Source organism: Rhincodon typus, chromosome 23 (genome assembly GCF_021869965.1).
Source record: "Rhincodon typus isolate 14 chromosome 23, sRhiTyp1.1, whole genome shotgun sequence".
Taxonomy (NCBI): Eukaryota; Metazoa; Chordata; class Chondrichthyes; order Orectolobiformes; family Rhincodontidae; genus Rhincodon; species Rhincodon typus.
Genome location: NC_063354.1, coordinates 45,399,546 through 45,425,289, shown reverse-complemented (window position 1 = coordinate 45,425,289; position 25,744 = coordinate 45,399,546). Strand labels below are relative to the sequence as shown.

The window sequence follows — 25,744 nt, the reverse complement described above, 5'->3', positions numbered from 1 at the left end:
ACTCTGAGCTGTACAGCATGGAAACAGACCATTTGGTCCAACTTGTTCAAGCTAACCAGATATCTGAAATTAGTCCCATTTGCCCAGCATTTGGCCTATATCCCTCTGTCTTGTATCACAGCGTGTATCCAAGCAGTTCTTCTGGATCTAGTTAAACATTAATTAAGAGAAGACTCAACAACAGCAGTTTGCTTGAATACGGATGTTTATTAAGTAATAATAATGATTATAATGGTAATAATAAATGGAAAAAAAGAGAAAAAGCAACAAGTCTGATACACTTCTGCCAATTGGGGACCCTCAATCGATGGCTGATCTGGAGGTTTGTTCCTGGCACCATTCACCATTCTGAGCCAAGGCAAAATCGAGCGACTTGAAACGAAACTCTCTCTCTCTCACATACAGTGTAACAAACAGCCAGCACAAAGAAAATAGATACAACAGACAAAACCTCTGTCTAGTACAGAAAACACAGCAACAGAAAGACAAACTGCTGGTGCTGTCTTCGGCCTATAAAGGAATGTTCACAGGACACATTCAAGGTCATGCAGCTGTTGAATATCATCATGAACTTTTAGCTGTTCAGCCCATCCTATACATCCTCTAAATCCTTCCTATTCATATATCCATCCAGATGCCTTTTTAAATGTTGTAATTGTACCATCCTCCATCACTTCCTCTGGCAGCTCATTCTGTACACCCACCACCCTCTGCGTGAAAAAGTTGCCCCTTAGGTCCCTCTTAAATCTTTACCCTCTCACCTTAAATCTATGCCCTCTAGTTTTGGACTCCCCTACCATGAGGAAAAGACCTTGACTATTCACCCTACCCATGTCCCTGATGATTTTATAAACTTCTAAGTGGTCACCTCTCAGCCTCTGATGCTCCAGGAAAATAGCCCTAACCTATTCAGTCTCTTCCCTATAGCTCAAACCCTCCAACCCTGGCAACATCCTTGTAGGTCTTTTCTGAACTCTTTCTAGTTTCACAACATCTTTCCTATAGCAGGGAGACCCAGAATTGAATGCAATATTCCAAAAATGGCCTAACCAATGTCCTGTCCGGCCACAACATTACCTCCAACTCCTATACTCAATGCATTCACCAGTAAAGACCAGCATACCAAATGCCTTCTTCATTATCTTGTTTACCTGTGATTCCACTTTCAAGGAACTATGAACTTACACTCCAAGGTCCCTTTATTCAGCAGCACTCCTCAGGACCTTTACATTAAGCGTATAAGTCTTGCCATGATTTGCCTTTCCAAAATACTTGATGGATTGTAGAGGGTTGAAGGGCGAGATTTTGTTGAAACTACAGAATACTGAGATAGAGTGGACATGGAGAGGATGTTTCCACTAGTCAGAGACTAGGAACACAGGCCACAGTCTCAGGGTGAAGGGATAACCCTTTAGAACTGGGATGAGGAGGAATTTCTTCAGCCACAGGGTGGTTAATCTGTGGAACTCATTGCTGCAAAAGGCTGTGGAGGCCAAGACATTGAGTGTCTTTAACACAGAGATAGGTTCTTGATTAATAGGGGGATCAAGAGTTATGGTGAGAAGGTAGGAGAATGAGGTTGATAAACATTTCAGCCATGATTGAATGGCAGAGTGGACTCTATGGGCTGAATGGCCTAATTCTGCTCCTACATTTTATGGGATTGAGGTATAGATCGACCAGAATCTCTGATTTAATGGTGAAATAGGTTAGAGGGATTAAATGACCTCTTCCCAGTCTTATCTTAATTTGCTGTAACCATTAAATAAAGTCCAAGCATTACCACTAGACAAACAAACCAAAGGAAGCAGGTTACAAGTCAAGTTCTGTTTTTAACAACCTGATAGTCCAGTCGAAGTCAAGAAGGGTGGGGTTACCGAAACAGTCAGTGCTTTAAACAAATAGGGAACATACATTAACTCTTATTTATCTTACTGATGTCTTTGCTATTTTAGCAGCCTAGGTTTCATTTTTCTACCTGGGCTCACAATTAGAGGTGATAAAATAACATGGCTACATTGCTGCAATTGAAACCCAGAAGCCTAGACTACTAATTCAGAGAATGAGAGTTTAAATCCCACTGTGAATTCAGTGTGAATAAAATCTGGAAATTAAAAAGTGTTTTGAAAGTCTTATTAAAAACCCAACTGGCTCACTGATTTACCATCCTTCCACAGTCTGGTCGATCTGTGATTCCAGATCCAGAACATATGTTCTTCTATCTTACATAGTCTCAGAACCCACTAAATTGTAGCAAACTGCTACACTTAGAGTGGGTCAAGAAGGTGGCTCACAATTGCCACTTTCTCAAGCGTATTTAGAACAGGTGATTAAATGTCAACAGCTTCAGCGATGAGAAAACTAAAATACAAGTAGATTCAAAATTTTGCAAATAATTTTGTGCCTATTAAAAATGGTGCTTTAAACTGCTCCAAGTCTAACTAGTGCAGCCACATTCTTTGGCCTTACAAGGCTGTCAGTGACATCAGTTTTATGAGTAAAATGTTTGAGGTGTGTAGAATACATTTTGAGATCCATGTATCTTGTTTTCACGAAGAAGCGACTATCCACAGTAGTCTTACTTTGACAATCCAATGTAGGTCTTGCTGGCAAGACTAGCATTTGTTCCCTATCTGTAATTATCCTTTATGTGATAGTTAGCTTCTTTTTTGGACCATTTCAGGGCGTGTGGTGTAGATATGCCTACAATACTGAAACAATATACAGCCAGAAAGGACACTTGTTTGCAATCAATCCTCAACAACATCTGCATGCAGAACTTGTTTCACAAAGTTAAAGGCACTATATGAATATGTTATTGTTGTTCACATGATGCCACTTAGTTCCAGCTGTTCCCTGGATGACACAATGGATAAAAGTCTGATGTAGTATTGATCCATCCAGACCGGAGGTTTCCAGCGTCTGTTAAATGTCTTACCTGAAAGGTGGCTATTCTTCAGTACCTCTTGCACTATCTGCTGTAACCAGGAATATTTAGTATTTTGGTAATGTTAGTTTAAGAGAAAATCCATCATATTCATTATATTGTATATTGTGACAATAAGACTCCCTGCCATTCACCCCACTGTTTTACAGCTCAAAATGCTTTCTGAACGCAATGCTTAATTTGGATTTAATACAGGGAATGCTGGTGTAACTTGGTAGGTCTGGCAGCATATGTGGAAAGAAGTAGAGTTAATATTTTGAGTCTAGTATGACTTCCTCAAAACTGAAAGATGTTGGAAAATAGGCTTTTTTAATACTTCTGAAAGAGGCAGATGGTATAGAGGCCCAGATCAAAAGACAAAGGATAATTAATAGTGTAGAAAGAAGAAAATAATGTAAAATTTGTGTAAATTGAGTTGTAAAAGGCTAAGGGCAAAATAATAAGATGCCGACATGAAACACTTCTGGGGTGAGGGGGGAATGAACATAAAAGAAATGACAAGCAGATCGAATGCAGTCAGTTTCTGAAATTATTAAATTCAATATTGAAATCTGGAGTCTATAAAATGCTTAAGCAGAAAATGAGATGTTTCTCCTTGTGCTTACATTGTGCTTTGTTGGAACATTGCAGCAGGCCCAGGTCAGAAATGTTAGCATGAGATCAAGGTAGTTTCTTGAAATGTCAAACAGCTGGGGGGGTGTCAGGATCATTCCTTGAGACCGAGTGGGGGTGCAGTTCAAAACGGTCATCCAGTGTGCATTTGATCTCGCCATTGAAAAGTAGACTGTATTTTGAGCAGCAAATGCAGGGAATGCGATTGAAAGAAGTACAAGTGATGCGTCTAGGATCTTGGACAATGACTAAGGAGGAGATGAAAGGACAAGTATTACGCCTTTTATGATTATATGGAAGGTGCCGTGGTGTGGGGGAGAATAATGGAGGAGCGGACCAAGGTGTCGCAAAGAGAAAGATCCCTGCGGAATGCTGACCGCGGAGGGCAGTGGATGGGAGATGTATTTGGTGGTGGTAATCTGCTGGAGGTGGCGTAAATACTGGGAGAGGATCTTTCAATGCAGAAACTACTCGGGAGAAAGTAAGGACAAAGGGAACCCAATGTTGTTTGGGAAAGGAGGGGAAGGAGTGAGGGTAGAAGTGTGGGAGATGGGTTGAACACAGCTGAGAGCCTTGACATGGATGTGAATCCTCAATTGAGGGAAAAGGTGTTCATGTTGGAGCCCGGTGGCAGATGGTTTCATCAGAACAGATGAGATGGAACAGACATCTTGCAGGAAGCAGGGTGTGAAGAGAAGTAGTCAAGGCAAGTGTGGGAGTCAGTGAGTTTGTAGTGGAAATTGGTATCCTCCAAAATGGCAACAGTGAAGTCAAGGAAGGGCAGAGACAGAGATGGACCAGGTGATGGTGAGAGAAGGATGGAAATTGGAAACAAAGCCAATTAATTTTTCTAATTCTGGACAAGAGTTGTAAGCAGTTGTAGAGGGATTTCACATCCATGGTAAAAAAGAGGGGATTGGGACCACAAAACTTGGAAATTATGGAACTGACAGAGCATCAGAAGAATCCTGAATGTAACTAGCAAAAGACTGGACAAGGGGGACAAAATAGAGTTAAGATGGGATGAATAAGTTCAGTCTTAATTTGAAATGACTGGGTGTCACATGATGTTTCTATGGCTCAACTACATTTGATGTGAAATTTCATGTTTACCATTGCTTTTTTTAAAATCCTGATGTTGACATTGATGTTGGTCACACGATATTAACAGTAAGTGTTGCTTGCATAAAAATGACTGCTTTTTCTGAGTACTGAAAGAACGGTCTGTAATAGTGTTGTTGGTCAAGCCTAAAATATGAACATTTGGTGAGAAGTTATCGTGGAAACAGTGCTGTGGGTGAGTGTGCTGTAGTGGTGGTCGCTCTGTCAAATGCATGTGGCTCAGTCATTGATGGCACACAAGCAGCTAGGGCACAGTCAGTCTAGCAGCTGACTAGTTGTTATTAGTGATTTCATTTTATCTCTTACTTTAACTCTGGAACACCCTAGTAAATTATTTGCCTTGTTCATTGACCACTCCTTTTAACATTTGGCACTGCATCTATAGCTGCATCAACATCATACAACTTCTCATTAAAGCTTTGTTTGTTACTACTCCATTTTCTCTGTAACCTCATTGTACTGTGGTTCACCCTGTGACTGGTGTTCCATTATCTCTGGCATTGTTCTTTCTCGCCTTTTCATCATTCATGTCATCAATTCTAGCATTATTCAATATTGATGTAACTTGGTTTCTGATTTGAATAACAAGGAAAAAAGTCATAATTTGATCATTATTCAACCCTATCCACTTGTGTTGAATCTTTCAATTTACTTTCCTTCAGATCATGCACATCCACAATGCTGATAATCTGCAGCCCTTGAGACGAGCAATGAATATAATTCAGTGTCAAGGTTGGGAGGCAAGGTGAAGTGGAGTTGGGGATGTCTTCTGAAATGAAAATCAGGGTAATTTTAGTTTAAATTTTCAAGATTATTAAGGAAATAGGTAAAATTGAACTTCCAGTCAAAATAATCTCTTAGGGCATTAAGATGGAACACACACACACGTTAGAAAGGTTGTGACAGACTACCTTCATAACAGGAGTAAATCAGACAGCTATGATTTTACTTCTGTTTGGCCTCCTGGCAGAGACCCTACCTAATAGGCCATTAGAATGCCAAGGCTGAGCAAATTTCTCAGTACGTTGTCTCAGTAAAATAAACTCACTCTCCTAAGTGGTTCAGAGACATGAACTGTGTACAATAGGCACCTCCAAAATGCTGGAGATTTCTTCTGCAAGATCATACAATAAGCATACCAATGTCATCTGGCTCAGGCCAACATCCCTAGCATCAAAGTATTGACCACACACTTGCTCTGTTAGCCAGTCCGTATCGTTTGTGTGTCTGACGCAAGACTCCCAAAACAAGTGCTTTACCTGGAGCTTTGATACGGCAAGTAGGTCCCAGGAGGAGAAAGGAAATACTTCTAGACAATCTCTAAAATTCCTTGAAAATGTGCAATATTTACATTGACATCTGGGGAACTCTGGCCCAAGACTGCCAGAAATGGAGGGAAAGCTGCTGTACACCTAGAGTCTCCTCACCGAGAGCTAAAGTCATCCATTGACAGAAAAAAAGTGTGCATGGCAATCCAGGCATCCCAATCTCCCATTTTCCCCCAGCCATCTTCTGCTCCACCTGTCACAGAGACAGAGGGTCATACATTGAATTTCTTAGTCACTGAGAACTTATTCCTGCTGCAAAATCGAGACATCTTTGTTTGAGCAAGTGCCAAAGAAGAAGAGAAAATAAATCAAAGTTGAAACAAATCAGGATCAGCCTTGCTTTCTTATTGTTGATTCTCCAGAATAAAAACAAAATAGAGGAAATATACAGCAGGTATGGCAACATTTGTACAGCGAGAATCACAGCTAATGTTTCAAGTTGTTGACTTGTCATCGGTTCTATTTCATTCTGCTTTTGTGTTCATTCTCTAGAGTTTGGCATCAAACCGCATTCTCTTTGTGATAAGAAGTGGATCCCCAAGTTCTCCTTTTGTAACTGCCCCTAAATAGGATTAATATTTGCTCATGAAGGACTAAAATTTACAACCTGCACTAAATCTTGTTCTCCCATCATCTCTGTGATTCAGATCTGGCCACACTTTGAAATCAAAGCTTTAACTGACATTCAAATCCCTTCGTTGTCTTTCCCCTTGCTTTCTTTAATGGCTTCCAGCTGCCCCACCCTTTGAGACCTCTGCATTCATTCAATTCCAGCCTCTTGTGCATCCCTAATTTTCATTGCTTCCCCATTAGTGTCCATGCCTTAAGCTGGTTAAGTTCATAACTCTAGAATTCCCTCCATAAACATCTCCCTGTCTCCCTGTATATCTGAATATAGTTAATAAAACCTGTACCCTTTAAGCAAACTTCAGGATAAAATTTCTTGGGAGCTGACTAGAAGGTAGTTTTGGATGAAGAGATTAGTCTGAGAATAGTTTTTCATCTGTGAAAGTCTAGATTTCTTCCTTCTGGTGAAGTTACAATTCCAAACTTGATCACTTTTGAAGAATTGAGCTGCTCGTGGATTGACTTTCAAACCTGCCTGAACTAACTCAGCTAATAGAAACAAATGTTCATTCACACTTTTGATTGCCAAAAGGACTTAGTTGAGATATTATAAAGTATTCAAGTCTGGAAAGTTTCTCAAAATGGCTTCCATTCATTTGTGAAATATCACAGGAGCATGGAATCCTTGTAGCAAACATGTCCTAGTGTAACTTTGATTTTCAAATGTGAAAGCAAATTGATACTAATCCGCTTCTGGGAATGATCCAAAATCCGTCAGAAACATCTATGATAGAAGAATGCTTTTTTATAGTGGAAGAAAGCAATTGGGATTTTTGACAGAAGAGTGGGTGTTTCATTGACACATTCAGATTTCCTTTCTCTCTAGTATTTGTTGCAATACAAGAACAATCTTTTCACTAATGTTTTTATCCCTCAGAGAGCTTTTTCACTAGTTACTAGTTTTGGTACATCCATTGTATAGAATGTGGTTTTTTTTTCAAATTCACTCCTGGGATATGGACATCACTGGCTGCCCAGTTTTTTATTGCCCTGGTTGTCCTAGGGACCTGCTTTCTTGAACCATAGCAGCCCAATTGCTGTAGGTTGACCCACAATGCCTTTAGGGAAGGAATTTCAGGATTTTGACCCAGTGACAGTGAAGGAACAATGATACATTTCTAAGTCAGGGTTGTGAGTGGTTTCGAGCTAAACTTGCAGGTGGTAGTGTTCCCATGTATCTGCTGCCCTTGTCCTTCTAGATGGTAGTGGTCATGGCTGTCTGAGGATCTTTGGTGAATTTCTGCAGTGTATCTTGTAGATAGTAGTAGCAGCAGTGTGTACTGAGCATCAGTGGTGGAGGGAGTGGATGCTTGTGGATGTTGTGCTAATCAAGTGGGCTCTTTGATTTGATTGGTGTCAAGCTTCTTTTGTTGTTGAAGCTGCACCTATCCAGGCAAGTGAGGAGTATTCCATTGCACTCCTGACTTGTGCCAGGTGAATAAGCTTTGGGGAGTCAGGAGGTGAATTTTTCACTGCAGTATAGTTAACCTCTGATTTGCTGTTGTAATCACTTTGAGATGAGTCCAGTTGAGTTTCTGGTCAATGGTGAACCCCAAGAATGTTGATAGTGGGGGTTTCATTGATGGTAACACTATTGAATGTCAAGGGGCAGTGATTAGATTGTGTCTCTTATTGGAGATGTTCGTTGTCGAGCATTTGTGTGGCAAAGATGTTATTTTGCCACTTGTAAGCCCAAGCCTGGATATTGTCCAAATCTTGTTGCATTTGAACATGGACTGCTTTAGTGTCTGAGGAATCACAAATGGTGCAGAACATTGTGCAATTATTGGTGAACATACCCATTTTTGATCTTGTGATGGAGGAAAGGTCGTTGATGAAGCAGCTGAAGATGGTTGGGCCTCGGACACTCTCTGAGGAGCTCCTGCAGAGAGATCCTAGAGCTGAGATGACTGACCCTGAACAACCACAACCATCTTCCTAAGTGCCAGGTATGACTCCAAGCAGCAGAAAGTTTGCCCCATGATTCTCATTGATTCCAGTTTTACTCGGGCTCCTTGATATCATAGTCAGTTGAATGAGGTCGTGATGTCAAGGGGCTGTCATTATCCTCTCATCTCACCCATGTCTGTTGCCATTTTTGACAGAATCTAAGATCTGCTGCCACGACCATAGCCAGTGTTTCAACTGCACATGATTTTTAACAGCTTAGTGGATAGCATTTCCACCCAAAGATAATGTGAAACCAGCTGTACCAAAATATCCTTTTAGAAGGATTTACACTTTTAACATTGCTAGTTTTCATGTTGTTTGCATTGACTAAGTGACTTAAACTTCAGTGAGCATATTTCTAGATTTTATTTTTAAATTATTTTAATTGCCCTTGAAACATCCTGTATTGTTCACGAGTAATTCATCACAGTAGTTAACTTCAATATGTGGAAACTAGCATCTGACTCAGTCTGAATGATTAAACTGGTTCAACTGACTGATCAAGTTTCACAATACTCTGTTCTTTAAATATAAAATCGTCTTTCTGTGGGGACCTAGTATAGTTATCTAGGATAGAAACATATTCTCCTAATAAAATTATGGATTTAAAGTTACTCCACATTTACTTGGTTTGTGTACAAGCCATATATTTAAAAGCCCCTCAAACGAGACTCCCAATTTTAAATTCTGCTTTAATTTTAGTAGTACTGATAGATCAACATGTATTACAGAAATATCTTAAACATTTTCCTTTACACTACCAGTAAAACATTTCAGAATGTATTTTTAAATTGAGCACTGCCACCTGGAAAGACAAGGCAGCAGATGCATGGGAGCACCATCGCCTACACGTTCACCGCCAAGTCATGCACTTTCCTTACTTGGAACTGTATTCTTTCATTGTCACCGTATCAAAATACTGCAGCCCCCTTCCTAGCAGCGCTGTGGGTGTGCCTATGCCACATTGACTGACTGCAATGGTTCATGAAGGCAGCTCATTACCACCTCAAGGGCAACTAGAGATGGGCATCTAATGCATTTGTTTTATTTCTTTCTTTAGTGGCTTTAAAAATGCAACAGTTTCAGAAATGTTTCCCCCTGAAAATATGACTCTGCAGGAAAGTGTCTTTTATGTCAGTTAATGTACTCTGTTGACTGATGTGTCCAAAAAGAATTGAAAGATTTTCACGATTACTTTTCCGTTCTGTGAAGTTCACACCAATATCTTTATCGCCCATTACTTTTCAAAATCCGGAACAACTAGCCCTGCTTTAGCTTAAAGTTCCCAGCTGGAAGTACTTTTTCTTAAAGATGGTTACTTCAGAATAAACTCTCTTCAACAGTTCATTTTGTTTTGTCTGTCTTATTAGTTTACCCTTAAATTTATCAATTGGTAGCTGGAAAACTTCATGATGATGGGAATTCTGCTCCTATTTCTGTTTCATTATTTAATCTATTCCAGCTACAGCCTGTGCCTGCATTCTTCTGTTTGGGGTGAGTACGGTGAGAGTGCCCTCTCGCTCAATGGGAGAGCCTTTCTCCAGTACATGATTGTTTTCTGAAGTAAGTCACTTTGGACCCACTTCCACTTCTTGCATTGTGCCTTCTTTCTCAGCTGTTTCACCTCATTCTACCAATCCATGGAACCCATTTCCTGGCCATCATCCTGTATAAGAGTGATTCACAAGCTGAGTCATGAACCCCATTGGGTCTCCATTCAAACGTTTGGGGTCACAAGCTCCAAGCAAAGGCTAACATGGAAATCTGACTAAGTGTACAGCTATGTGCCCCCTTTAATTCATGCCTGCTATTCAAAAAAAAGTCAGTTAGCTGTTCTTTGAGGCCTGATTCCTTTTTATGAAAAGCTCACTGAAATGAAAGGCTATTTTTACTTTGAAACGCTGCAGCCCATACAGACGATGCCCACTCTCTTCCCTCTTGCTGTCTCAGGTTCCTCCCACTCTCATGGGCTTATTTCTCCCCTGCCAATCCCTGGCTCTCTTAGATCTCCAATCTTGTCCCTTCTACTCAGTCTCACAGGCCTCTTCTTCATTAATCTCATAATTCTGAGCCCAAGCAATTTTGAAGCATCAAAATGCTAACACAATGGAAAAGAAAATTGGATAGCATGCTGTCAAAATTCAATCAAAATTGAAAGCATCTTCTAAATTTGGTTTTTAAATGTCTCACATTTATCACCTCCCTGCATTGACTTAACTGCTGCAATCTATATCGCCCTAGTGTCCACTCTTGACAGTTGGCCAGTGGTTATGGTACCTTAGTCCTATGCATTATTATCACTCAATACAACAGTCCATTCTTGGATCTATTGTATTATGTTCCTCAGGACCTTCATGACAAAATGCCGTGAGCAACTGCCTTGTTTCCTTATCTCTTCAGAATCTGAGATCTTAAGCAATTTCAAAAAATCATAAGGCAGTTTGCCATATTTGATCTTTTTTTTTAAACAATCACAAGCTATTTATTGCCTTACCATGGCCTTTCCATTGCCTTTGACTATCTATTTTATAAAATGCAAAGTCACCTGAATTAATTTGTCTCAGATGGTGGAATGCAATGCCTCAAAGCCTTTCACATTTTCTTTGCAGGATCTTAACCATAATTGAAGCCCATCTCCCTGAATGTAAATAGCTCTGGACCCGGAGGCCCAGACCAAGTTGCACCTGCTCCAGAGATGTATAATAATGTCACTGAGCAGGTTGATTGGAAAATATCTACAAAATGTGCCAAAAATAGAAATAATTTGTAGTACCTCCTGGAGCAGGAAGTCTACATTACAGCAAGGAGGGTAATTTGGGATTTTAGAATCATGCAGCATGGGAACAGATCCTTCGGTCCAACTAGTCCACGCCAACCAAACCTCAAACTAGTTCCAACTGCCTGCACTTGGCCATGTCTCTCCAGACATTTCTTATTCATGCACATATCCAAATGTCTTTTAAACGTTGTAACTGGACCCACATCCATCACTTCTTCTGGAAATTCATTCCACACATGAACCACTCTTTGTTTTTTAAAAAAAACAGTCCCCATGTCTTCTTTAAATCATACTCCTCTCACCTTAAAAATATGTCCCCTAGTCTTGAAATCCCACACCGTAGGGAACAGACACCTGCTGTTCACCTTTATCTATACCCTCATGATGTTATAAACCTCTATTAGGTCACCCCTCAACCTCTTATACTCCAGTGAAGAAAGTCCCAGCGTCTACTTATAACATAAACCCTCCTTGGCAAATTCCTGGTACCTCTGTTCTGAACACTTTACAGCTTAATAATATGCTTCCTGTAACGGGATGACCAGTACTCTGGAAGAGGCCTCCCCAAAGTCTTGTACAACCGCAATATAACGTCCCAACTTCTACACTCAAAGATTTGAGCAATGAAGGCAAGCGTGCTGAATGTCTTCTTAACCACCCGTTTACATGTGATGCAAACTTCAAATAATTATATGTCTGAACGTCTAGTTTTCTCTGTTCTACAAACCTACCCAAAGCCCTACTTTTAGTTATATAAGTTCTGCCCTTGTTTGTTTAATTGATCAAGATCTCTTTGTAATCTTAGATAACCTTCTTCACTGTCTACTATGCTACCAATTTTGGTGTCATCCGCAAATTCACTAACCATGCCATTTATATTCCATCTAAATCATTTATATAAATGACAAACAAAAGTGGACCCAGCACCAATCCCTGTGGAACACCGCTGGTCACAGGCCTCCAGTCCGAAAAACAGCCCTCCACCATCACACCCTGTCTCCTACCATTGAGCCAATTTTGTATCCATTGGCAAACTCATCCTGAATCCTATGTGATCTAACTTTATTAGTCAGTCTAATATGCAGAGCCTTTTCAAAAGTTTTACTAAAGTCCAAGTAAACAATGTCTACCACTCTTCTCATATTGATCTTCTTGGCTACTTCCTCAAAAAACTCCACCAAATTTCGTCAGACATGATTTCCCTTGCACAAAACTATGCTGACTATCTCTAATCATTCATTTTTGGCACTAAATTGATTAAGAGCTTTATTCTTCAAACATCTCAAGTGAACTGTTTGCATGAAATGCCCATCTTTGAGTGATTATCAGCATACAGTCTGGTTGACCTGCTGAAATTTTATGCAGCATTTCAATGATCACCACACAGTTGCTTTTAGAGAGTCCACCACTGAAAGGACCTTTGGCTGTGCCGTTCATGAATATGACGTTTACACATGTTTTCACAAGACTTTGAACCTGCCCTTTAAACTAAATGGGGTGGCGGTGGGTGGAATGGAGTGTTCGGGAGAGGGAAATGTAGGCTTACAAGCCAAAAGGTTATGGCAGCTATTTTGGTAACGATACCCGTAGTGGGACAGGGAGGATACAGACTCCACTAGCAGAAAAACAGCAGCAAATAAGGTCAAAGGGGGAACATTGGTAAAATGGCAAAATTAATGGCTCTTTACTTAAATGCATGTAGCATTCAGAACAAAATAGATGAATTAACAGTGCCAATAGAGGTTAATGAGTATGATCTTCTGGCCATTACATAGACATGTTTACAAGGACATCAAAGCTGGGGAACTAAATAGTCAGGAGTATGTGAGTTTTTGTTAGGGTACAATGGAATAAATGGGATAACAAGAAATGATCTTTGGAAGAAATGGAATCCATATGAGTAAAGGTAAGAAATAACAGGGTGAGGAAGACACTGTTCGAAGTAGTATACAGGCACCCTAACTGCAGCTATAGTGTAAGATAGACAATCAGGAGATAATGAAGGCATGTTTAAAAAAATGGTATGTTAATCAAGGATGACTTTAATCTTCATGTAGATTGGGAAGAAGAATTCATAGAACGAGTTTAGGACAATTTCCTGGAACAATATGATGTGGATCTAAACATTGAGGCTGTTTTGGAACTGGTAACATGATATGAAGCCTTGATCTTGGAGCCAAAGATCCCCTAGTGATCATTGAATCTAGTATGGTAGAATTTAGCACTCCATTTGAGAGGAAGAAACGGTTTGGAAACAACTGTGCTCAATCAAAATAAGGGTATTTACAAAAGTATGAGAACAGAGTTAGCTGAGTGGACAGGGGAAGGTGTTTAACAGAAAGAATGGTTGCTGAACAAAAGCAGATGTTTAAGAAAATAGTTCATGACTCACAAGAAAGAAATCTCTGTGAGGAGAAAGGATTCTATCAAGAGGATAAAGCAACTGTGGTCAACTGAGGAAGTTAAGAATAGTATCAAATTGAAGGCAAAAAACAAATGTACAATAAACTAGAGGTTTGGGAAAGTTTTAAAAACCAACAAAAGATGACCAAAATTAATAAAGAGGAAGAAATAAACTTTATAGGTGAACTAGCGAGTAGTATAAACAAGGATAGTTAGAGCTTCTTTAAAAATATAAAGAAGGAAGGAGAAGCTAAAGTGAACGTAGGTCCCTCGTGGAATGAGGCTGGGGAAATAATAATAATGGGAGGTAGGAAATGGCCGAGGAGTTGAATAATACTTTGCATCAGTCTGTGCGGTGGAAGGCATAAACAGCATTCCAAAGATACTAAATAATCAAGGGGTGAAAATGAAGATGCATAAATGCAATAACTATCACTAGAGAAGAAGTACCAGGGAAACTAATGGAGCCAAAGCCCGGTAAGACTCCGGACCTAATGGGTTGCATCTTAGGATATTAAAGGAACTACCAGTGAATGTGCTGGTTGTATCGCCTAAGAATTTTTAAATTCAGGAAAAGTTCCAGAGGATTAGAAAACTGCCACTCCCAATGCCTCCTGTATTCAAAAAGGGCAGGAGACAAAACTAAACGGGTAACTATAGGTCAGTTAGGTTAACATCTGTCATTGGGAAAGTGTTAGAGTCTTTTATAATTATAGTGTGGGTCCACAATTATTTACAATATATATAAATGACTTGAATGATGAAAGTGAATATGCTATCTCCAAGTTTGCGGATGACAAGCTGGGTCATTAGATACAATCAGGCTACAATTTTAATCAGTAAGGGAATCAAGGAGTATGGGAAAAAGGCAGGAAAGTGGATTTGAGAATTATCAGATTAGCCATGATCTCATTGAATGGCAGATAATACTCAATGAGCCAAATTGCCTATTTCTGCTACTGCATGTTATGGCCATTGACAAATTTCTTTCCATTATCTCATACCTTTAGATTGATAGCAAATATCTCATTAAAGTCATGTGCCAGTAGAATGTTTGCAATATATGTGGTAGTACTTTAGCAGAATTTTTAACTTTTGCAGGTAAGATGAGCAAATTGACTTTGACTTTGAGAGGAACAAGACAACTTGCCTTTTTCCTCTCTGATTCTTATCTCCTGATGCCATTAATATGTGTCTACCCTCTGATTTTCTTAAGGTGATACAATCGTAGTGGAATACAAGAAATAGGAGCAGGAGTTGAGCCAGCCCCAGCATTGATATGATTGTGGCTGATCTTAGGCTTCAACTCCACTTTTCTGCCCACTGGCAATTTCCCTTGATTCTCTGAAAACCAAAAATCTGTTTCTCTCTGCCATAAATACATTCATCATGGAACATTCACAACCCTCTGGGATAGAGAAATTCACAGATTCAGACCCTTTCGGCTGAAGTAATTTATCCTCATGTAGATCCTAAATGATCAGTCCCTCAGCCTGAAACTTGTCACTTGTGTTTTAAATCCCTGACCAGGGAAAATAATCTGTTAAAGAACTCTACTACATGTGTCAAACAGGACTTCCCCTGAGTAGAACCACACTGACTTGTTCTAATCATGTTTTGATTTTCCAAGGGCATTGTTAAGACCTCCTTAATAACAGATTCCACAATTTTCCCAATAGTGGTGTTAGGCTAATTGGCCTGTAATTCACTGTATTTTCTTCTATCTTTCTTGAAAAGCAGTGTAACATCTGGTAATTTCCAATCTGTTCCTGAATCTGAGAAATTTTGTGAAATTATAGCTGGTATCTCTACTATTTGTTTTAGAAATCTTGTCAGATCTTAGTTTCCTAAGTTTCTCCAGTACTTTTTCTCTGATATTAGTTTTCTTAATTTCTTCTGGTATGAATCTTGTGCCTTCCACTGTGAAGACAGACAGATGCAAAACATTTGTTCAATGTCTCTGCCATTTCCTCATTCCCCACAACAATTTCTCCTATTTCTGCTTCTAAGGGACCATCTTACTTCAGCTACTCGCTTTCTTTGTATATACTTATAAAAGCTCTTATCTGTTTTATGTATCTACCTAGCTTAGTCTCTTTTTATTTTTCCCATCATAGATCTAATCTGATTTCTAAATCACTGTTAGTCTTCACACCTGCTACTGTTCTTTGCAATATTCTAAGCCTGTTTAAATCTAATACAAACTTCCTGAGTAAATCCGAGATGAATAAACGTTAGTACTAATAGGGACCTATAAACTACACCCGCCAGGTTTTCTGTCTCTAGCACTTATTTTCCACCCGCAGGATTTTACAACTTGCTTGTCTGAGACCAGATCCTTTCTCACTAATGTCCTTTTGTCATCCTTTACTATCTAGACTACCCCTCCTCCTTTTCCATTCTGTCTGTCTTTCCAAAATATTGTATATCCTTGATTTATATTCCAGCTTTGATCGTTTAATGAACATGTTTCTGTAATGCCAAATGGACCAAATAATTTATCTCTATTTGTGCTATTAATTAATCTATCTTATTACAGTTGCTTTATCCATTTAAGTAAAGAACCTTTAGTTTAATTCCTTTTTTTTAAAAGTTTCTACTCATTGCAATGATCGTGTACCTTGATGTACGGTTTTTGTTTTATTCTCTGTGCTGTGGATCCTGTTCTGTTTGACCTTTATCCACAGCTCTACGCTGATCCAGTGCCTCAATCATTTTATTTAGATTTCTGAATCTCTCTTTACCTGAACTCTGCCCCATCCCTTCACACCTGTTAGCTTGAAGTCCGACCCAAAGCGCTACATGATTGGCCAAGTTACTGATCATAGCCTGATTAAGATGGGATCCATCTTGTTGGAATAACTTACTTTTCCTTGCATACTGATGTTATTGCCTCATGGATCAAAACCCTTTCATTACACATCACTGTTTAAGCCATGAATTTAATTCTGTTTGTTCCAATACTGATTGGTGCATGGCTCAAGTAACACCCTAGACTCTCTTTGATGTTCTGCATCTTAATTTGGACTCCAAATCCTAAAGTTTTCTTAGCAGATCGTCATTCTTAGTTCTTCCTCTGTTGTTGGTTCCCATGTGATCCCACTTCAAGTTCCTCTCCAATTGTGAGGAGGTGTCCTTAACCCTGCACTAGGTGGACAGCACAACCTTGGCAACTCCCAGTCGTGACTGAAGAATACAGTTTTTATCCCCGACTATACCTTGCCCTATCACTACACATTCCTTTTTGCTCACTCAATGAATGGCATCCTACATCATGGTGCCATGGTCAATCCACTCCTGGACCTTACAATCCTCTTCATCCATACATGTAACAAACACCTTGGAGGCGTTTGACAGTGTCACAGCTAAGATTCCTCCATTACTATATGCTCATTCCTCCATATAAATCTGACTGTCAGGGACACTCCTAATCCTAACCACTGACATCTCAAGAAGGTTCTGCCTAGCCTAAGAGGTATGACTGCATCCTGAAACAAAGTGTTCAGGTAACTTTGCCGCTCACTGATGTGTCAGAGTGTCTGCCATTCAGCCTCCAGTTCAATGACTGTGAAAAGCACCCCAAACCTCATACATTTATTTGTTTGCCCTCATCACACTAGTGTTCAGAAGCTTCTATATTCTGCAGTTGCAGCACATCATCTGCCCTGCCATCTTTATTATGTGATAGTTTTTTTTTAAGTTTATAATTAATAAATCGTATAATCCCAATAAGAGTCCTGAAGAAGGGTAATACCCTTAGCGTTGACTTCTCCTTTCCTCCAGATGCTGACTAGCTTACTGTGTTCTTCCAGCCTCCTATTTGTCTACCTTGGATTCCAGCATCTGCAGTTTATTTGTCTCTAACCAAGCTTTATGACTGCTAGAAACCATACTAATACTAATAAACCTTACAAATACTAATATGTTATCTGAATTTTGAAAGACAAAGGAGTATGATCATCACCAACCAACCATTTACATGCTTTCCTGTAACGTCAAATTTTGATTTTTCTCAAAATGTGGTCTGTCCACAAACTCCGGAATCTACCCTTTTAAACTGGGCCCTGCTTTTCTCCCCATTTAAACCGGCTCCTGCTCTTTCCACCTTTTAAACTGGCTCCAGCTTTCCATGTCTTTCAAAGTGGCCTCTGCTCTCCATGCCTTTTAAACTCGTCCCTCCTCTCCATGTCTTTTAAATTGGCCCCAGTTCTCTGTTAAACTGGTGATGAAGTGATAATGTCACTGGGTTAATAATTCAGAGGCCCATAAAATACTATGTGTCACATGGGTTCAAATTACAGCAAAGCAGCAGGTGACACTTGAATTCAAGTAATAAATCTGGAATTGAAAACTAATCCCAATGTTCGATTGTTTTAAACACCCACCTGATTCACTTTAGGGAAGGAAACCTGCCAACCTTACCAGATCTGGTCTAAATGTGACTCTCGACCCACAACAATGTGGTTGATTCTTTCTGAAATGACCCAGCAAGAACTGGACTAGCCATGTAAACACTGGAAATAAGAGCAGGTCTAAGGCTGTGAACTCTGAAAGGAGTAACTCACCTCCTGACTCCCCAAAGCCTGTCCATTACCTACAAGGCACAAGTCAGGAGTGTAATGAAATACTCCCCACTTTTCTGAATGGATGCAGCTCCAACAGCACTTAAGAAGCTTGAAACCATCCAGGATAGAACAATAAAGCACCAATCCATAAATATTCACTTCCTCTACCAGTGATGCTCAGTAGCAGCAGTATGCAGTGTATACAAGATGCACTGTAATAATTCACCAATACTCTTTGCACAGCACTTTTCAGGGAAGCAGATTTATGGGAACACCACCACTTTCAAGTAATAACAAAGAGCCATAATTTCAAAGTGAAAGGCAGGAGGTGTAGAGGACAATTGAGGAAAACCTTTTTCATCCAGAGAGTAGTGGGGGTCTGAAATGCACTGCCTGGGAGGGTAGTTGAGGCGGGAACCCTCACAGTCCTTAAAAAACACTTGGATGAGCGCTTGAAATGTGATAACGTTCAAGGCTGTGGATCTATTGTGGGAAAGTGGGCAAGTGTAGATGGTAGTATGTTCTTGGTGGTACAGACTTGATGGGCCGGAGGGCCTCTTCTGGACTGTATAATTCTATGATTCCTCTCCAAGCCAATCACCATCCAGAGCTCAAAATATATCGCCATTACTTTAGTGTTGCTGGGTCAAAATCTTGGAACTCCCTTCCTCATGGCATTGTTGGTGTCCCTAGGCCAAATGGACTGCTGTAGTCAAGAGGACAGCTCACCACCACCCTCTCAAAGCCAACTAGGGGTGGGAAATAAATGCTGGTCTAGTCAGTGACATCCACATTTCGTTAATGAACAAAAAAAATCTTAGCTGAAAACCAATTAGGGCAACACGCACATCCCATGAAAGAAAGTTATTCAAGAGCTCTGGTGAAAAGTCTGAATCTTCTTCATTATGCTGCAAACAAGTTTCATCCAACAAAGTGCTTCATTATTGATTTGACTTGTAGGAAGTAATGAATCCATACCTTGTTTTTCAGAGGGATGTAACCTGTCATCACGTATTCACTTCATTCTTCTACCGGTCTTATGTTTCATGCTTCAAAAACTTTGGAGCATAATAATACCCCAACAGTTTACAGTGCTTTGTGTCATTTTTCACAATGGCCACTGGGAGCATAGTTTTCTACCTGAAATTTGTTCTTATTTCCCAGTCAACATCTTGAGGCACTTTCCTCTGCCACTATGCTATATTCCAGAAAGCAGGTTGATGAAGGTTAAAACTAGAAACACAATTATACTCATTTTTAGAAGCAAACAGGATTAAGGAGAATCCCAAGACTTTTTATACATATATAAAAAGCAAGAGGGTAGCAAAGGGTTTGCCTACTCCAGGACAAAGGAGGGAATCTATATGCGGAGCCAGAAGGGGTAGGTGAGGTCCTAAATGAATAAAAACCAAAAGAACTGCGGATGCTGTAAATCAGGAACAAAAACAAGGGTGCTGGAAAATGATAGTCAGTGACATCCACATTTCATTAACGAACAAAAAAAAACTCAGCTGAAAACCAATTAGGGCAACACGCACATCCCATGAAAGAAAGTTATTCAAGAGCTCTGGTGAAAAGTCTGAATCTTCAGAACTGAGGAACGGTCACCAGACCCGAAACGTTAACTCTGTTTTCTCCTTCACAGATGCTGCCAGACCTGCTGAGCTTTTCCAGCAACTTTGTTTTTGTTCCTAAATGAATACTTGGTGTTGGCATTCACCAAAGAGAAGGAATTGATGGAGGATGATCTTAGGGAAGGGAGTATCGAGTTTCTAAGCTAATTTGCTATTAAAAAGGAAGAGGTGTTATGCATCTTAAAAAGTATTAAGGTAGATAAGTCCCTGGGTCCTGAGGGGTGCTAGCCCAGAATATTGAGGGAGGCAAGAGAACAAATTGCTGGAGCATTGACAGATATCTTTGTATCCTCTTTGGCCACAGAGGACTGGATAATAGCCAATGTTGTCCCATTGTTTAAGAAGGGCAGCAGGGATAATCCAGGAAAGTACAGGCCTGTGAGTCTCACATCGGTGTTAGAGAAATTATTGGAAAAGATTCTTAGGGACAAGATCTATGTGCATTTAGAGTCTATTAGCGATAGACAGCATGGTTTTGTGCGGGAGTGATCATGCCTTACTAACTTGATTGAGTTTTTTGAGGAGGTGATGAAAATGATTGAGGAGGGAAAAGCGATTGATGTTGTCTACATGGCCTTCAGTAAAGCCTTTAACAAGTTCCCACATGGCAGACTGGTACAGAAGGCGAAGTCACATGATATCGGGGTGAGCTGGCAAGATGGATGCAAAACTGGCTTAGTCATAGGAGACAGAGGTTAGCGATGAAAGGATGCTTTTCAGAATGGAGGGCTGTGACTAGTGGTGTTCCACAGGGATCAGTGCTTCTGATATTTGTGATCTACATAAATGAGTTGAACGAAAATGTAGCTGGCCTAATTAGTAAGTTTGCAGAAGATACAAAGGTTGGTAGAGTTGCAGATGGTGAGGTAGATTGTCAGAGGATACAGCAGGATATAGATCATTTGGAGGCATGAGCAGAAAAATGTGAGGTGATGCATTTTGGAAGGTCATGAATGGCAGAACCCTTAGGAACATTGATATGCAGAGGGATCTGGTTGTGCAGGTCCACAGATCACTGAAAGTGGCAGTGCAGGTAGACAAGGTAGTTAAAAAGGCCTCTGGCATGCTTGCCTTCATTGAAAGAAGCATTGAGTATAAGGATAGACAAGTTATGTTGCAGCTTTATAGAACTTCAGTTAGGCCACACTAGGAATGTTGCATACAAGTCTTGTCACCACATTACCAAAAGGATGTGGATGCTTTGGAGAGGATACATGAAAAGTTTACCAGGATGTTGCCTGGTATGGGGGATTTTAGCTATGAAGAAAGGTTGGATAGACTGGGTTTGTTTTCACTGGAACGCAGGAGGTTAAAGGGCGACCTATTAGAAGTTTATAAGATTGTGAATGGCATGGATAGAGTGGAAAGTATGAGGCTTTTTCACAGGTGGAGGGGTCAATTACCAGGGGACACAGGTTCAAAGAGTGGGGGAGGAAATTTAAACAAGATGTGCAAGGCAAGATTTTCACACAAAGGGTGGTGAGTGTCTGGAACACGCTGTCAGAGGAGGTGGTGGAAGCAGACACAATAGCAACGTTCAAGAAGCACCTGGACGTATACATGAATAAGAAGGGAATAGAGGGATACAGATCCTGTAAGTGAAAATAGTTTTAGTATGGAAGGGCAAAATATGGCGGCGCAGGCTTGGAAGGCCGAAAGGCCTGTTCCTGTGCTGCATTGTTCTTTGTTTGTTCATTTATTTGCATATTAACTAGCAACTAGAATTCCAGTCTCTTTATTGTGTGGGCACAAGGGAATTCCCAGTATATAAATTACCTGTAATAGAATTAACAATTAATGTAAAATACACATCCTATGGTGAAGGAATGGAAATTGAGGTACACAAGAGGCCAGAGTTGGTGGATCACAGATTCCAAAAATTTGGAGGTGATGCATTTTGGAAGGTCAAGTACAGGTGGAAATTATATAGTGAATGGCAGAACCCTTAGGAGCATTGATATGCAGAGGGGTCTGGTTGTGCAGGTCCACCGATCACTGAAGGTGGCAGCACAGGTAGTCCATCCAGAGTGAGGCAAGTCCATAAAGGGATTTGGAAACAAGGTTGAACATTTTAAAATTGAGCATTGCTGTGTCGGGAGACAAAGCATGCCAATAGACATAGGGGTGATGATGCAAGTTAGCATGGGGTAGTAGAGTTTTGCACATGTTCTAGTTCACAGACAGCTAGCTTGGACATAGAGTAATTTGCTAACTCATCTCTGACTGGCAGCTACACTCGGAACCATTTATGTGGTGCATTTTGCTGTCAGGCATGGGTTGATTTTCTTGTCCACTGTAACCATGTTTGGTAATATAATAGGAGTCGTTCTGTTCCTTTAACAGCATGCATCCTAAGCCTCCAAGCAGACAAGGATCCCATCACAGATCGTAACCTTCATCTCACCTCTTTGTGTGATATTCTGGAGGTTATCCTACGGAAGGGAATCAGGCGTGAGTAACAGTCAGCAAACTCTGATATGGCATTTCGTATTTGAGAATGCTTAATTTCTTCACCAGATTTGTCTTTTCTTTTTCCCCAACGGGTTAGTTGAATGGTGTGAAGAAAAGAGGCTTTCACTTTTGTAGTGACTTTCATAATCTTAAGATGTCCCAAAATGCTTTACATCCAATGAAATATTATTAAGACGTTGTAGGTGTTGGTGTGTTCACCGAGCTGGGAGGTTTGATAGCAGATGTTTCGCCCCCTTCCTAGATGACATCCTCAGTGCTGTGGAGCCACCTGTGAAGCGCTGTTGTCTTATGCCGGTTTGAATTTATCTAGTCCGGGTTTTGCTGCTTCCAGTAGGTGCCGGTTTCAGTTGTGCATTGTAATAGTCGGTATATCAGGTCTTATTCAATGTGTTTGTTGATGGAGTGCACAGATGAATACCAAGCCTCCAAGAATTTTCTGGCTGTCCTCTGTTTGGCTTGTATCAACAAACACAGCCAGAAAATTCTTGGAGGCTTGGCATTCACCTGAGGACTCCATCAACAAACACATTGAATTAGACCTGAATTAGACCCGAGCTACAAATCTTCACTCAAACCCTGAATTATTAAGATGTAATCATGGTTGTTGACCTTATGAAACCTGACAGCAACATAGCAAGTTCCCATAAACAGCAGTATGCTACCTGTCCAAGTTATAACTTTTTGGTGACCTGGTTGAAGGACATGTATTAGCCAGCACATTAGTCACAACTCCCCTTCTCTTTGAATAGTGTCATGGAATTTGTGTATTCAGCTGAGAGATCAGTTAGACTTTAATGTCCATACAAAGCGCACCACCTCCAACTGACAAGCAGGAGATCCTATGGGTGATCACAGATCTGTGCTAGGTTAGCTCATTTCATGGTGGAGGAGCTGCTATAATTCCAGCCTGCTCCCATCCCTCATCATCCTAGACCCCAGCCCCCGCCCATCCTCTGATTAGTTGATTTATTTATTTATTGTCACATGTATCAAAATACAGTGAAAAGCTTTGTTTACAAATGCTACAGGCAGATCATAGCGAAGGATGTACAGATCAAAAAGACTTAGAGGCATACAGGTTACATTGCACAGGGTGTGCGTTAGGCAAGATCAATCATAGCAAGATCAGCGTTATTTGAGGCTAGAAAGTCCATTCATCAGTCTGATAACGGCCAGGAAGAAGCTGTTCTTGAACCTGCTCATGTGTGTGTTCAGCTTTCTGTATGTTCTGCCTGATGGAAGAGGTTATAGGTGGTCATTACCGAGTATAATAGGTTTTTGATGATGTTGGCAGCCATTCCATGGTAGTGAGTGTGTAAATGGAGTCTGTGGATGGAAGGTTGGCTTCCGTGATGGTCTGGGCTGTGCACACCACCTTCAGTAGTTTCTTACGGTCCTGGGCAGAGCAATTGCCGTACCAGACCGTTGCACCGGACAGTATGGTTTCAGTGGTGCATCTGTAGAAGTTGGATATGCCAAATTTCCTGAGCCGCCTGAGGAAGAAGAGGCATTGCCGTGCCTTCTTGACTGTTGCATTTACGTGGGAAGTCCAGGACAGGTTGACGTTGTTGACATGCTCACTGAGCTGGCTTGTTTTTGTTCAGACATTTTGTCACCATGCTAGGTAACATCATCAGTGAGACCTCCGATGAAGTGATGTTGTTCAACTCCGCTTGGAATTTATACTGTCTGGTCTGTTATGGTGAGTTGTGTCATTTCTGGTTTTGTTCCGTATGGGTTTGTATTTGGGGTCTGTATGTTTATTGATTGCCTTATGGGTTGAGAACCACACCTCTGGGAATTCCCGTGCATGTGTGTTTGGCTTGGACTACTATGGTTACCTTGTCCCAGTTAAACTGATGGCCTTCGTTGTCTGAGTGTACTGAAATTAGGGAAAGTATGTCATGTTGTTTTGCTGCTCGCTGATGTTTGTGCACAAGCCCACAGCCACGCTACGACAAACATTCGCAGGGATTAAAGACCCCATTGTCACAACATGCAGAACCAACGTGGTTTCTAAAATACCATGCGGTGACTGCCACAAACATTACATGGGACTGACAGGAAGGAAACTAGCCATCAGAATACACGAACATCAGCTAGCAGCAAAACGGCGCGACGAGCTTCATTAATATCAATACGCTAGGACAATGAGAGCCCATCGGTTTAACTGGGACAAAGTAACCATAGTAGCCCAAGCCAAGTATGGACATGCATGGGAATTCCCAGAGGCATGGTTCTCAACCCATAATGCAATCAACAAACACGTAGAATTGGACCCCAAATACAAACCCATACAGATCAAAACCGGAAATGACACTACTCACCATAACGGACCAGACAGTATAAATTCCGAGCGGAATAGAACAACATCGCTTCATTGGAGGTCTCACTGATGATGTTACCTAGCGTGGTGATGAAATTTCTGAACGAAAACAAGCCAGCTCGGCGAGCAAGTCAACAACCTCACCCACAACCCGAGCTATAAATCTTTGCTGAAACCTTAAAAATGCAGGACAGGTTGTCAGTTACCGTCACTTCAAGGATCTTGATGCTCTTCACTCTCAACCCCAGTTCCGTTACTGTAAATGGGGATGTGTTCTCCTCCTTTCTTTCTGCAGTCAATGATCAGTTCTTTAGATTTACCAACATTGAGAGACAGATTGTTTTGATTGCACCACATCACCAAGCCCTCCATCTCTCTTCTGTCATTTAACCTGTGGTTGTTAGATATCTATCCCACTACAGTGGTGTCATCAGCGAACTCCTTACAAGAAGTGTTTACCCTAAATTCCTGTTCCCGATTGCTGTCCAGTAGTCAAAGTAATGCATCCATGTGGTCATTGGGTAAGGAGTGGATTGGGCTATGTCATGGTTCTTCTGCAATTGAATGGCAAATTGACATTCAGATACAGGAAGGCTTCCTGGATTGTGTTGTCAGAGACTTTTCAAGCCTTCGGAACTGGACCCCAGCAGTAGTCAGAGATAGTAGGAACTGCAGATGCTAGAGAATCCGAGACAACAAGGTGCAGGGCTGGATGAACACAGCAGGCCAAGCAGCATCATAGGAGCAGAAAGGCTGACGTTTCGGGCCTAGACCCTTCATCAGAAAAGGGGGAGGGGAAGGGGGTTCTGAAATACATAGGGAGAGAGTGGGAGGCGGATAGAAGATGGATAGAGGAGAGGATAGGTGGAGAGGAAACAAACAGGTCGAAGAGGCGGGGATGGAGCCCGTAAAGGTGAGTATAGGTGGGGAGTTAGGGAGGGGATAGGTCAGTCCAGGGATAACGGACAGGTCAAGGGGG

At 40.8% G+C, this 25,744-nt stretch overlaps 1 protein-coding gene across 2 annotated transcripts in view; it reads left to right on the top strand.

The window, feature by feature from the left end:
- si:ch211-250n8.1 overlaps nucleotides 1-25,744 on the top strand; it is a 72,770-nt gene that overhangs the window by 6,165 nt on the left and 40,861 nt on the right. The window contains exon 2 of one of the 2 annotated variants that reach the window (XM_048611046.1): nucleotides 22,311-22,418. The exons of the other annotated variant lie outside the window; for it this stretch is intronic. Coding sequence (XP_048467003.1) covers nucleotides 22,311-22,418 — 108 coding nt within the window. The remainder of the gene's footprint in view (nucleotides 1-22,310; nucleotides 22,419-25,744) is intronic. 2 annotated transcript variants of the gene reach the window in all.